The sequence below is a fragment of the Etheostoma cragini genome, chromosome 17 (assembly GCF_013103735.1).
Source record: "Etheostoma cragini isolate CJK2018 chromosome 17, CSU_Ecrag_1.0, whole genome shotgun sequence".
Classification (NCBI taxonomy): Eukaryota; Metazoa; Chordata; class Actinopteri; order Perciformes; family Percidae; genus Etheostoma; species Etheostoma cragini.
Window position 1 is genome coordinate 24,312,718 of NC_048423.1, and position 15,511 is coordinate 24,328,228.

A 15,511-nucleotide genomic window follows, 5' to 3' on the forward strand; every position below is an offset into this window, starting at 1 on the left:
GTCCCTGTTAGTGATGGCGTTGCATAGTCTGTCCACCAGAGGACGCTCTACAACGTCCCTGTTAGTGATGGTGTTGCAAAGTCTTTCCACCAGAGGACGCTCTACAACGTCCCTGTTAGTGATGGTGTTGCAAAGTCTTTCCACCAGAGGACGCTCCACAACGTCCCTGCTAACCGTAGCAGGCTAGCTCGTTCTCAATGGCAAAACACTTCTCCAACAGCCACTAGTTGACCAGAATCTCCAAAAGAACTACTTCCTGTCCCTGTTGTGCAGGTATTTGACAAGTGTCCCTGGTCTAGAAGAAGTCTCCCAGCTGATCCTGCCTTGGACTGACCAAAGCTGGAGAAAGAGTTATCTAGCTGATGGGATCTTACCGAGCTACTGAGCATGTGCAGCTCCCAACAAAGATAGGATAGAAGTGAGATGTCTCACTCTGGAGCTAACACAGAGACCAAAACACACAGGGTGAATACAAGATCTGCAGCAGTGTCCCAACCTCAAAATACAATTATGAATCTGAAAATGAGCAGAATATGGTCGCTTTAAGGATTTGTTGTATAAATATCTGAGGAGATATATGCTAACGTCCTTCAGTTGTGAGGAACAAGGACTTGTAGACACACAGGCTCACCGTTAATCCCAGTGATGCCTTCAGACACCGTAGATACCTTCTCCTCCCATGAGTCAGCCCCTACAGCCCCCCCCACCCGCCCCCCCAAGCATCAGCCTTCACCTTGTGCACAACTGCTTGTCCCTTTGATTAAACATCCACCTGAGCCAAAACACTGTTCCACCTGCAGCAGCAACACAACAGCTAGCAAAACAGCTGCTGCCGCGGCCACTTCACAGAGAAGAGACCGCACAGCTTCCAGGAAGGATTCCAGCACGCACTTCCTGTCTATGGAAGAAGGTGGGGGCGCTGTCTGACTGTCAGGTCTCCACTGTTTTCTCATAGTTCTCCCCTTGAATCAAATCAGAATCCAGTCAAAGAAAACAAGGTTTTTTTGCCATGATGTTATACAGGTTGCGGTCAGGGAGTTGCAGTTAATTTTAACATTGGAGACACTATAAACCCTCCTTTTGTCCTTTTGGGTCAAACTTGACCAGTTTTTCAAAGTTTCTATTCAAAAAACGTGTTTTTTTCCGCATTTTTCACGGTATCGATAAATAACGGATGTTGTATTATATTTCACAGCATTTGGAGAGAAAAAAAAAACTTGGTTTAAATAGTTTGAATAACATTTTCCGTATGAACTCTGACCAACTCTGATTTTAACTTGTCAAAATATTTTACAATTTCTGCTTCTTAACTCAAAAATTAAGTATAAAATCATATAAATGATGTTGATTGACCATGAATTTTGAAAAACATTATTGTAGAACTTGTGTTAATAAGTTTGTTTAAGGGGTGTATATACTGGTGGCAGCTGGGGGGAAAAGCATAGAAAATGTTGAATAAAGCTAGAAAAGATATAATTCTCTGATTCTCTGTATCGTCATCACTCTCTGGGCCCTATCTCGCACCCGGAGCAGCAAACGTTGTTTAAATAGCAAATGCATCAGCGCCCAACTTTGCGCCCATGGTCTCTGAGGACGGTGTGTTCAGGTGCATTCTGGGAGTATTGCTATAGCAGCGGGAAGTGGTTGTGCCATTGACTAACAAAAACCTCTAAAGTCAGTAACGCAGCATTTCATTGTTATTTTAGCAGTAAAATGTGCCTTGAGTTATGCACAGAACACGCACACTATGATTGTTACACACACAGGGACGCACAGCGGCACACACACACATGCAAAAGATTAAAAATAAAAATATAATGGTGCAAATCCGCCATCATAATAGCAGTGCGCCAAGGTCCAAACACGCCTGGCTGTTAAAGGGAATTAGAGAGGACATCTGATTGGCCGTTTTCATGTTACGCTCACAACACATCTGGGATTAATGAAGGCACTAAGTACAACCCTTTGGACCCTTGTTTCCGCCATCAAACTAGCAAAAGTGGATTTGGACGCGCCATGAACTCACCTGGGCCAGGCGCTTCACGCGGTGCGCTCAGATCGTGTTAAATAGGGCCCTTTGACTCCGTGGCAGAATCCCTCATTCATGCCTTCATAACCTCTTGTTTGGACTACTGAACTGGAGTCCTGTCTGGGGTCCCCAGCACCCACACCAAGACCTGGCAGCCCATCACCCCAACCGTCATCCATCTTCACTGGCTCCCAATTAAGTCCTGCATCACATATAAAATCCTCCTCACCTACAAATCCCTCCATGACCCTGGTCCCACAGTACCTCTCCGACCTCCTCCATCCATACCCCCCCCCACCTCGAAACCTGCAGACTCTGTACCTTCGGAGACGGAGCCTTTAGTGTTGCAGCCCCATCCCTCTGGAACACCCTCCCTGCGGAGATCCAAAACGCTAGATCCCTGGACATATTCTTTTAAAACCTCCTCAAACCCCACAGCCTTCAACTTTACAAGCTTAGCTTAGCCTCATTAATTCTCTGAAGTTTCCTTGGGTTTCATTAAAGGCGTTAAATAAATATAAGTTGTTACTATTATTATTGTTATTATTAAATAATAAGTTCACAGTCACAGTGGTGGTCAGATAAATGTAGTTGCTGCTTTCTGTGGTTACTCTCCACATGGTTGGTAGCGACTGCAGGTTGAAAAGCCCAGGCTCCTATTGAGCTCTTGTGCTTTGATTTTAATTTAATTAAACGCTTTCTCTTGTTCTCATCCATTGCAATCAATTCAGTTACTTTTTTTTCTCCTTCACCTCGGCAGCACAAAAGGGTCTTATGATCAGCCATATAGAGGGGGATCCCACAGAAGTAGCGCCATTGGAGCAGCACCCCAACTTTTCACACTGTCTTCGCTCATGGCTAAACACAGAGGGGGGAAAAGCATCAAAGAGAACAGACCCTGAACATCACTCCCACCTCCCAAGATTCTCCTCTGTTCCCTCAGAAAGGGAGCCCCCCTTTTTTTTACAATCAAATGGCCAGGCTGGGATTCCTCACATTCCTAGCGCTGAAAAGAGCGGAGTGAAGTTTACGCGTCGGGGTGGACGCTCTGTTATACAAATTGCAGCCGGTTTGTCATTGCACTGCACGCATGTATGTGACATTTTGAAGGTGTTCATTGTTGATGGGCCCCTCCTCTCCGCTGTCTCGGCCAGGAAAGCTCCCATTCCTGCTGCAGCCAGCTCAGAGGTGCGGGGTAAATGAAGTGGACGGGCAGCAGGTTGCGTGGCTCCCCCTCTATTTGTTTTGGCAAGTAAAAACCTCAGCAGGGCTTCTTTTCTCTACCTGTATGACGACTTTTGACAAGAGGGCCTGTTTTCCAGGGTGTCCCCAGGCTCCTGTTTAGAGCTCAGTCAAACACACACACACACACACACACTGCTTTTCATTAGCTGTCCCCACACTAAAGGATAATGCCCTCCTTAGCCTCTTCTTTTTTCAACATTGTCAATTCATTAATGATTCCTTTCACAAGTGTGTGTGTGTGTGTGTGCGTGCGTGCGTGTGTGTGTGTGTGTGTGTGTGTGGCCCCTAAAGCCAACCTGACTCCTGCAGTGAGACCAGACAGGCTTAAATCAGGACTTAGACCCTGTATGTCACACAGCAAGTAGCCCCTTCATAACAATCACTAAGTCGGTGCCCCCCCAGGGCCACTAGACTACCCATCTCGCAAAGTAGATGCCACACTGCAGCTCACACTGCTTCGTTCTCAAGCAGCAAAATGATTCCTCTCATTTTACATGAGGCTTAAAGGATCATTCCCAGAGCTTACAACCTGGCTCCTAATCTTTGTAGTTTTGGGCCATCTGGTGTTGCGGTTATGATCACGTTGTAAATTCATCCAAACAAAATAAGTTGCAATTTCTTTCCAGCACACCATGCTTCAATTTGATCTATCCTGTCTCCACCGTGGGCAGATCGGACTTTGACGATCAATTAGGCATGTGATCGATCATTGTCGTGTTTCGTGTTTATGGTGATGTAGGAGTCCCATGAGTGGGGGACACTGTACCATCGCTACAACAAAATCTGACGGGTCAAGAAGCATTGGAGTCAGTAACAAACTAACAACTTCCCCAGATTGTCTAGACCACTTTTTTTCTTAAGGCCAAACTGACAGTGAGCGTACCCACAAAAAAAAACTCATTTCTTCATGAAAACTGTGTGCACACAGCTACAGTATTTTTTTGAACTATGAGGGATGTTTATGAATTGTTTTGGGGTTGACACTCTCTCCTCCCTTGTTAGAAGAAATCCCAAGTCCTCGCCCTGGACTACTGCTACTGTCTCCCCTCCAGAGCCCCCTGGACCTCCCACTCAACCTCTGCGGCTGATCCACAAGACACTGGACTCAGACTTGTGCTGGCCTTTAAGCATTGTAATTCTGGTCATGTTCTTATTTGGAGCACTAGATGTTGGAATTCCTTCTGCCATTCGGCTCCTGAATGCTGCTGCTGGCAGCGACCTGCAACATTTAGAGATTGTAATTCTGGGGAATCAAAATGCTTTGACGTTTTATTTATTACTTTACTTAAAGGTCCCATGAAATGAACATTTTACCTAATGAGTTTTTTATACATTGATATGAGTTTTTAAATATTCAATTCAATTCCACATGCTTTATTGGCATGACATTTGACAATTAGGAACGACAACGAATGAAATTAACAAAAAATGAAGTGAATAACAATATTAGTTAACTGAATAAAAAGCTGTGAAGTACATTAATTAAAACAATATATACTGTATAAATGTATATTGTCTAAGTAGTCCTGTTAGTATTGGTCCAATATCAATGTGACTTCACTTAAACAATGTCAGACAAAGATAACTAAATAAGTGTTAATCGACTGATAATAACATAAAGAGATGTTGGTTGGCAGATTACAAGATATCTAATATTTTAGTGATGTCACCAGAGAATCTACTGTTTGGGTCTGGTTGGGACTTAGCCAGTCAGTTGTTTTAGAGCCCAGACTGGAGGCCAGACCCAGGTATTCAACATTATGGTTTCCCGACAAGCAATAGAAAGGATAGTCAGATCAGAACGTTGCACCGCTGCTCACTAACAGATACAATCATTTTGACAGATTATATGCCTCCATCCTGTAATCACACGCAGCCCATAAAAGCCAGCGACCTACCAATTTGAGAATCCCTGCTGTTTCTGCACCGTGCACCGGCTCATTGCATGGTGCTATTACTGCCTTTAAGATCCCTGCACAGATGTCAGGTCCATTTTATGGAAACCTAGCTTTTATTTTTCTCACATTCTGGGTGTTCGTAGCAGTTTTTGACTGTTTTTCTTTTCTTCATATCAGCATAAGTTTGTAACCGTTTTTGTTTAAAGGATTTCAAAGGGCAGGGTTATGAATTGATGATCTCTTTTTAGTTAGAGTGCTCGTGCTGTGATGGAGACATCATTATTTAGTTATGAATGAACAGCCTCGTATCCCTTTGGCTTGAATGAGTTTCTTTTTGTGTGACATGTGCTAAGCTCCTTGGTTTTAGTGGTAAGGGGAAAATGAGGGGTCACTACCCACACAGACACAAACTCAGCCTCATAACAGACTCCCCATTGGCCCGGGCTTAGTCATGAGACCCTGGCAATGAGAAAGCTCTCACCCAATAAGGTGCCCTGTGGGGAAAGCCCTGGTCCAATAAGAAGGCCCCCTGGGGTAAGGCTGGGGGATTACCAGCCCGAGCCTGTGGCTTGAGCTTCAGGGCGAGGGAGGGGGGCACGAGTCGAAGCACAGGGCTACTCGGTCGCCAGGGCCGGCGGCCTCCTTTAAATGGTTGCTACGGAGCAGGTATCAAACGTGCGAGAGTCGCACACAGTCACGGTCATGGAGGGTATTAAATGGCAACAAAGAGACAGTTATTCTGCAATAATCCGCCCTGCTGAGTGCAAGTTATTCTTCAATAATCAAGAGGCTATAGGAGCAGGCGGGACAGAGCTGTGATCACAAGAGCATGGTGCTACAAGGAGCTTGACTCACACACACACTCACACACATAGGACACACCCTATTAACCCAGACACACAAACCTTATTTATCACTTGGACATACACACAGTTTGCGTGTTTCTCCTGTCCCTCTCCAGTCTCGGTGTATTGCCAGACCTACGTCTACAGCGCAGTGGAGTAAGGTATGGCTTTATACCAGATACATTCTGGGATAGGAGTAAAAAAAACACCGCTCTGGGTTGTTTGCATTTCTTTAAACCAATCACAATCGTCTTTCGGGCGGCGCTAAGGTCGGGATGCAGCGACGGTGGCTATGCAGAATCGTCTCTGGAAGGAACTTGTTCTGGTTGAGCTGCTACGTGGCTAAACCTCATCACCAGTGGATCTCTGTGTGTACTTGGTGTCACGACAATCCCACCAATCAGTCCCGCAATGTCCCAGTTAGAGAAGAAATCCCCTAACATATCAGTTTCTATGAATCATTCCCCGCCTGCATAGCTGCATGATCAAAATTGTCTTTAAAACTTTCCATTTTCAGCTTTTTTCCTCGTGGCGTGTTGTTGTTTTTGTAGTAATCAGAGTTTGAGAAGCGTAACTCACAGAGCGGAAGGTGAGGGGGACGTTACTATCCTGGAAATGTACCTCCTTGATCCAGGTTAACACAGTTTTGTTGAAATAATAAATAATTAGATGACAAAGAATGCCATATAAATGTACCTCATTTCCTCTGAGTATATGACAGTATTTATATTTTATACTTTTTAAAGTATTTGATCAAAACATATAATTGTGACATACCCTGGAATTTTGGCGATTTGACAGTACAGTGTATACCGTTAGACTATACACATTTGCATCAAAGTGAGCATTTTCATTAGCAATTTAATTTGCTGAATTATACCAAAACAGACATGTAATCCTATCTGATTTTCCCAAAATCTGCTGTATCACAAAATATTGATGTAAAGACACAAAACTGCACTGTAATAGGTAATCATATTACCCTGTAATAGGTAATCATATTACCCAGTACACAAATAATGGTTAGTGCTGAGTGGTTATTCACCGATTAAAATATTCTATGATGGAAAATTGGATGTAGCATACCAAAAGATGGATGTACCATGCATGATCATGCTTTTATTGTAGTATATGTGTGCATTCTTTGTAGGCACTGTATGAAACAAAGAAGTTTTGCCTAAGCTCGTTATTGAACGTTATGGGACAGCTCACACTGAAGTAGCTTCACTCGATGTGTGTTAGTGAACCTGTGGGTACCTTCTTGTGTTGCATTCACTTCCAGTAATCTCCAACGCTGTCACAAACTTGAACGTTTTTAACTTTTTACAAACAGTTCTTTTGTCACCGTGTGGTCTCGTTGTCGTCAGCCAAGCTGGAAGGCAGCTATGTGCCGGCTCTGCAGCAATGCCATAGCACACATAACCCCTTAAAGTACTACTGTAGATCTAGTCTGTCATCGTCATAACCGGGCCATATTATCCTCAGCAGTCCATCATTTTACCTACACCTGTTTGAACTGTGTCACCAAGGAAGAGCCTCGCCAGTTAATAGTTCTGGTCAGTTTAAGGTAAAGGATATTAACACACCCTTAAATCCAGCACATTGGGGGGGCGGGAGACACAATGAAATACATTTTATACATAGTTACTTATCCGTTTAGTTCCCATGCCCATTTATGAATTTATCATTTTGTCATTTTTCTTCTTTTCTTCTTGAATTTACATATTCACATGAAAGCGTATGTAGTTTGTCCCGTGGGTATTATCATATTCCGCATGTGAGAACACTAATTCCTAATGTTGATGTCTCCTCTCTTTTCATCTCCCCCTCTCCAGGTCGGAGTGTGTGTGCAGTCTGGGCTCGGAGTTCCGCCGCGGGGCGGGTGTGTTGGACATGGTGTTTGAGTCTCCGTTCCAGCTCTTCACCTGCAGCTATGATACCTTCATTCGACTGTGGGACCTCCGACTCAGCCCACGGTACTAATAATAGTAGGAATAAAACATTAGAACAAATATTTGAATATATACAGGATGGGAATACAAAATGTGCAACTGCTTAAATAGTATGCCAATCATGTATTGTGGTAGCATTGAGGACACGTCTACTTTATGAGTGCTTAGGGCCAGTGTTGGGCAAGTTACTTTTAAAAAGTAATAAGTTACTAGTTACTTGCGTGCATGTTCCATTATTTATGATAAATCGGATAAAATGAGGCTGTGGGACAAAGTGAGACTAGCCTCCAATCAGATGCCATGTATGTAGCTATTATGTGTATATAGTGGATCCATACAAACAACACGATAGATATTTTGGAACTTTTGATATTTATTGCCCCTCATCTGGGCTTGTCTTACCTGTCTGTCGTTGACCGACTGGCTTGTGTTGTTGTTGTGTTGTGTGTCCGACTGCGTGCTTTGAAACCCCCGCCCGACTCTACCTCTGATTGGCTGACCATAAAATGTTACTCAACCTCAGCCAATCGTAAGCATTAGGAGATTTATTAATTTGATTAGGACAACGCACATTAATCAACAATTCTGTAAATGTGCCAGTGTTAGCCAGTCGGCTAATTTAAACTTTACTACTAACTGTAGTCCTAGTTTCCCAGCATGCATGTCTTTATGGTGGGAAAAAATGTCATCGAGTACCCGGAGGAAAACCACGCAAACACAGGGCGAACATGCAAACGCCACACAGAAAGGCTCGGAACGAGCTGGATCCAAATCCAAAAGGGCCAACCACTGAGCCCCTGTGCTCCCCAATGCGCTTGTCTCGTGCACGGCCCAATAACCAAAGATCTACATCTCCCGGCTCGGAGATCTAGTTGGTTATTATATAATTATAATTATAGTAACGCGCCACATTTTCTGGCAGTAACGGTAACGCTGTGTAACGATCACTGCTTAGCACTAACCACATGGTGTAGTTTACATCCCGCGGCTAGGACCATTATTAAGAATAATAAGGAAAATAACTTTATTTGTGTAGCACCTTTTATGCAAGAAATGCAGCACAAATTGCTTCATAATAAGTAAATTACAGAGTAATGTCAACAAACAACCAACAGTAAAGTGTGTTGGCTCCAATGCAACCTCATGGTGCATTCAGGTGCACCTCATTAACTAAAAAAAAGTCTCAAACTGTTGTTGTGAAGTACTTTTCTGCCATCTAGTGGCTCTTATTGTTGTTTTGCTGTCACTCGTGTGGGAAAAAAAGTGAAAAGTGAATCAAATCGTGAGCTCCAAATCGAAGAAGCATGACTCCCCTAATATTTTGGGATGGCAGTTTAATTACTGAAATGAAATGTAAGTTTTTACTTTAAGCCCACTAGGCAGTTGAGTAGTCAGTTTGTGTTGAAACCATGAAAATAGTTGAAATGCTAGTTGATGAGGGGAAACAGAAAGCAGGTGAACCGTCACTCAGGGAAGAAGCCATGGACGCGGTGGATAGATAGATAGATAGACAGATAGATAGATAGATAGATAGATAGATAGATAGATAGATTTTTATTGATCCCAAGAAAAATGGGAAATTCCTGTGTTACAGCAGCAAACAACGGAAACGGACGTTGACGAGTGCGCACTGAAAGCAGGTCAGCTGAATGCCAGTTGAGTTGCAAAAAATAAAAGCAGTGAAAAGTGAAAGCAGTATTTTTAAAACCAGTTTACCTAAACTCCAAAACCTGCACTTATTCTGAGTAATAAGCGTACAAAAAGTCTATTCCTAATACACGTATAAATGATTACTAGTAATGATTGATAATAATACATTTCCGTTTATTTCAATTATTTTTTATAGTATCAAGTCATAGCAAGAGTTATCTCAAGACACTTTCCAGATAGAGTCTGGACCTAGACCTTTCTCTATAATACGAGGGCCCAACAGTTCTAGGAATTCCCCCAAGAGCAAGCAGTGGTGAGGAAATGAAATGAAATAAATGAAAATGAAGTGAAAATGAACTCTGATCAAGTCCATTCATCGCAATAAATCTTGAGTGAGCTGGCTAATATTACAGTATGACATACAGTAGTTACAGCATGTTCCTCCACGCATAGTTTGGTCACTTGCTTACATGCAAATATCTTCTATTTAGAAATGAGAAAACCTTCTTCTGTCCCTCAGTATTGTCCTCTCGTCAGGATAAAAATAAAAACAGCTTCTGAAATAACAGTCCCGGTGTAAAACTAATGTCAAGCCTATAGTTTGATTTCCAGCAGTGTGAGCACAGGGAGCTAACCTGCAGCCCTCTGTGGGGGGGGGGGGTCAGTAACGCAGCAGCCCCTCACTTCAGTACATGCTGGCAGGTTCCCTTCATGATTGGGGAGGGCAGCATTTATTTTGGACAGCAGGGGTTGGAGATGTTGGAGGTTGGATTTCCTGGTGATCAGTCAAGGAAGACAAATGAGATCTGATTGGCAGATCGCTCTGGGGACTTTGAAAGAGGTTGGGTTGGGGTGAAGGTTAGCAGAGGGGGGTCCCTCTTTAGATATAAATTATTCATACGCACAAACCTAACTGGCCTCAAAAGGCTCCCAGGGTCATCGAGGAGGTTCAGGTTGTCTGGAAGTTTGGGCTCACCATCAAAGAGAAATGCATTGTGACAAATAACTAAAAACAAATGCAGATCTTTAGTGCTCCCATGATCAGTCTGAGTGTGAACTCTCAGCTGTAAGTGCAACAATTCAGTATTAGTTGGATCAAGTGCTCTGTCACAATTTAGATTGTCTTTATATCATCGGTTTGGTTTGGTGTAATGGGTTTACACACATTCATAGGAAACAATGCAGTATAAATCACAGGATATGTCAGAATCCCCTAAGGGGCTTACAGTAGAACCTCACCAAGTCATTTAGAATACAACCACATTTTAACATTTATATTGTGATATCAATATATTCTACTGTGTTGTAATACATCGACATGTCAGTCTTAAATTAATCCTGCAAATCAGAAACCTCAAAGTATCTCATTACATTGCTAGAAACATAATAATCAGTCCATAGAATAAACTATTAGCGACAGTGACTGACAGTTAAAACATGAATATCTTTTCACCTTGTGCGCCATGTTGCCAAACCAGACTTGAATCATGATGGCTTTTTGGTGATAAATATCAGATATAATGTTACATTTTCACAAATCAGCTTCATATTAGTGGAACACTGCTCAGTGAAGTAGAGACATGACTGATTCCAGCCATGCTTTGAAAAAAGGATTTTAACTCATATATTGCAGTACATTAAAACAAATTATTGCTGTGCACATCAATGTAAATATTCAATATGTGATTGACCATATAGTTGCCTCAGTTATCTATAAATTGCAGGAACGTGTGTGTGTGTGTGTGTATGTGTGTTTCACCTTCAGAATGCAATGACAATGACTGACCTCCCCATTTGCTGGAATAAGAGTGTGTGTGTGTGTGTGTGTGTGTGTGTGTGTGTGTGTGTGTGTGTGTGTGTGTGTGTGTGTGTGTGTGTGTGTGTGTGTGTTCGTGTGTGTGTGTGTGTGTCCAGACGTCTCTGCTGCCCCATTGTCTGCCCCCGGTGTCTCTCCATCACTTATTGATGAGGCTGCACTAATGGAGGATCGATGTCTATTGGCAGAAAATACGTATCCCCAAAATACTTCCCCTCTCTTAAGCACAGCTACTACCACCATGCTCAGTCACTCAGCGTCTCACACACACACACACACACACACACTCTCTCACCTCCTGGAACCTCTACAAAGATATTGTTGATCCTAAACAACAGAGATGTGATCCCACCTGTACTGTTGCGGGTCTAATTCACTTTCTTTTCTCTGATCTCATCTGGAAGAGTTTTGATTTGTCAGACAAACTACTAAGGGCCTTTGATGGAATAATGTCACTTTAGGTTAGATCATGGCATGACTTGATGTCATGGATCCAATATTTCCCTATAATTCCTTAAAAAAATGGAACTGCTAGAACTAACTAACTAGTATTTTAACCATTACAGGGAATGTCCTTGAAACACCCATGTAATGTATCCCTTATAGAGGAAATGGAGACAGTATTCAGTTAAATCATTCCAACTATACACCAACGTATCCTAAAATCTGCTCAGTCACGTATATTCCTCTGGAAAGCAACAACTGCCTAAAGATGAACAACACATTTCAAATAACTGTCTCAAAACGTTGTCTTTTTCTGCCGAGGGGTCGAGGACTTCAGATAGTCGGAGGATTTAAAATATTAAATCTGCATTTAATATTTATATAGTATAAACCTTCATTGGCCAACACATTTTGGGCCGTGGGGACAATCTATAAAAAGGTCTACAGTCTTTAGTTAAGGCACATACGTACTTTGTATTCTACCCAGTAACTATATTCTTTTTATACATACACATATATATATATATTTGGAATCTGCATCATGGTACTACTAGTATGACTTTTGTCTTTCATTTTATTTATTTTTTGACTGATGGGTCCAACTTTAGGGCAACCGGCCAATTGTGGGCTCAATCCCTAACAAAAACCAGCTGTCAGACCATTAGGAGGAGGGCTGGCAGTCAGGTGCAGTGCTGATGTTGGGACGGGTGTCCCAGCCTACCTAGTCCAATGCTGCACCCTCCCCAGAGAAGCATTCAGGTTCCCCGAACCGGCCCCAGCAACCAGGCACAGGGCGGGGCACGACCCGGACGGTTCTTATTTACCATATAATGTTAATAATTATATGAAAAACGTGCTAGCTAAAGAGAAGAGGGCTTAGTAAAGAACAAACCAACATACTTGATTACACAGGACGAACTTGCACTGCCCCAAATCGAAGGCCCAATAACGAACACCAGGACCTGGAGCTCTCCTGCTGAGCTCTGTAAACACTTCTGGTCTAATATGGATAACAGAAATTCAAGATTTCCTGCAAACAACCGTGATTTCACTCTTCCTTAACCCTACAGAGACCTGACGCTAGGCCTGCAGGATTGTGGCCAAAATGATAATCCCGATTATTTTGATCAATAGATTGATCAATTTTATTGTCACATAGGCTGTCTATAACTGCTTTCACATCTATATTATGTTACATTCTTCGTCTTTTTTCTAAATGCATCTCCGAGAAAGCTCCTTCACTTGTTTTCAACAAAAACTGATTAAAGAGCTAGGGAGAGAGAGGGGGGGTGCTACTCACAGAGAGACAACTGATCATTATGAACGGGTCCAGCACGGGTCGAACGACGCATACACACATTGTGTGTATGAAATGTCTGTATCGTCACTGCGCTGCATCTTTATGAACTATAATATTCTGGCCATGGGTCACATGTCTGGCCCAGGTCCAGCAGGCTCCAACTCAAGTTAGTTGCATTCAATGGCTCAGAGTTACCCACGGAAACACTGGTACAAATACATGTTTGCCTCTCATGCCTAACAATAAAAAAGCATTAATAAAAAATGAAAACTGTGGAGTAAATGTCAGAAGTGAAGCAGGGCGCGGAGAGTAATAGGAGAGAGAGAGTAGAGGAGAGATCCAACACAGGCACGGCTTTACAGACGAAATGGGTCACGTAACGCAAAATTAAACCATATCCATAGAAACAGCAGTGCAGCGGATGCGAGGACATTAGCACATTAGCGTCCTAGAGAAGCTAACAGCTAACAGACGCTAACTAGCACCGACTAGCACTGCTCACTGCTGTTGTCTGAAAAACAACAGACGGGACAAAATGTTGCGTTTACTGGTAAACTGGTAAACCTTGAGACCCACGTAGAACCGACTGCTATCCGTTGAGTTGTCCTCCCGTTACTCTGTCCTCTGGGACTGTCTCCATCTAGAAACTAAGCTGCACGGGGTGCTAGGGAACTCCTCTGACTGGCTCATGATCAGACGGTGGTGTTACGGAGAGGTAGAAGCGCCGTGCAAAAAAACGCAGCGTTCTGTGAAATGACGCTTATAATAAAAGAAATCGCTCGATCGCGCAAATTTGATCGTGGGAAGTCAAAATCGTGATCGTGATTAAAATTCGATTAATTGTGCAGCCCTACCTGACGCTGCCGTCACGATACATGCGACAGGCAGCTCCGTTGGTGGAGCAGGCGCCCATATATAGAGGTTTACCCCTTGATGCAGTGGGCCCGGGTTCGACTCCGACATGCGGCCCTTGTGGTGCTTTATCTCAACACGGGCGTAAAGTCTCCCATCCTTCCCGACAGGAAGTGTGTGATGGAGTGGGAGGAGCCTCATGACAGCGCTCTGTACTGCATCCAGACAGACGGAAACCACATGATAGCCAGCGGCTCGTCGTACTACGGCGTCGTACGACTCTGGGACAAACGGCAGACTGAATGCCTGCAGGTATGTACATGGTATCTTGAGGATGAAATAAAAAAAAATGAAGCATAGTACCTCACATGCTTTAAAGGCCAGTTTAAAACCCCATTTGATGTGTTTTGTCATGCAGTTCTTCCAGCTGAGCTCCCACCCAGTGAGCAGCCCCGTGTACTGCCTGAGGTTCAACAGCTCTCACCTGTACGCCGCCCTGGCCACCTCGCTGCACTCACTGGACTTTAGACAGAACCACATCTACATCAGATGACACACAACACACGCGCTGTGTCGAACACACACACACCTTCCAATGCATCTCAATAAAGCTGTCTATTCTCACACAAAAATCGGTTTTAACTGTCATTCTGATCTAGCAACTGATTAATTCAACTGATGTCATTCTTTTGGAAGAACTCGGCATTTATATATGTCATAGTAATATAATAGTCCATAACGTTGGGGGCTCATTAGAGACAAGAATCAACAAGACATCCAAACTTTTAGCTCCAAAAACATTGCAAAAAGGGACAAAAAGGGACAAAAAAATTTAAAAACGTAGATAAAAAGCGTCAATAAAAGTGTTGATTTTCAATTTAGGTGGGAAGACAACACGAGGCTGAATAATGTATACATATATATAGTAATATATGGTTTATGCGCTACACCTCCTACCATAACGTACTCCATTGCTATACGAATCTTGTATGTGTGTAGTAGAGAACATGAGACCCCCCCGATGGAATCTAGACACCCGGTGGTGGCGACGAAGGAGCATTTTCCTCCATGATGATGATGATGATGATGACGACTGTGGCCCGAGGAGAACACCTTGAGAAGATCAACCAAAACACTGGAAGTGAGCGGGACTCATTTGTCGAGAAGCATGCTGGCGCCTGCCGGGAAAGGGATAATCCGTTAGCTCGAGGCAGTGTGAGCACAAATGTTCAACACATAAAAAATCATGTGCACACACTGTCTGTTGAGCCAGAGAATAAGTCCCAGTGAGGAAAACACAGCTCAGCCTTTCCTCCCCGACACTCTGGAGGGGCTCCGTGGATCAACCCGAGCTTTTGAAGGGATTAAGGCACATTAGCCTCTTGACAAACCCATCTCATCACTCTGGAAACACACTGTTTGGGTTTACATGCATTTGACCCCTGCACCTGAGATCCCGCCGGAGGGGATTGGTGTGTTT

At 43.3% G+C, this 15,511-nt stretch overlaps 1 protein-coding gene across 1 annotated transcript in view; it reads left to right on the forward strand.

Moving 5' to 3' along the window:
* The window catches only part of fbxw4 (F-box and WD repeat domain containing 4), a 44,320-nt gene extending 29,657 nt beyond the window's left edge, over positions 1-14,663 (forward strand). The window contains exons 7-9 of the mRNA XM_034898547.1: positions 7,853-7,993; positions 14,202-14,343; positions 14,450-14,663. Coding sequence (XP_034754438.1) covers positions 7,853-7,993; positions 14,202-14,343; positions 14,450-14,584 — 418 coding nt within the window. The 3' untranslated portion in view covers positions 14,585-14,663. The remainder of the gene's footprint in view (positions 1-7,852; positions 7,994-14,201; positions 14,344-14,449) is intronic.
* Positions 14,664-15,511: the final 848 nt, after the last annotated feature.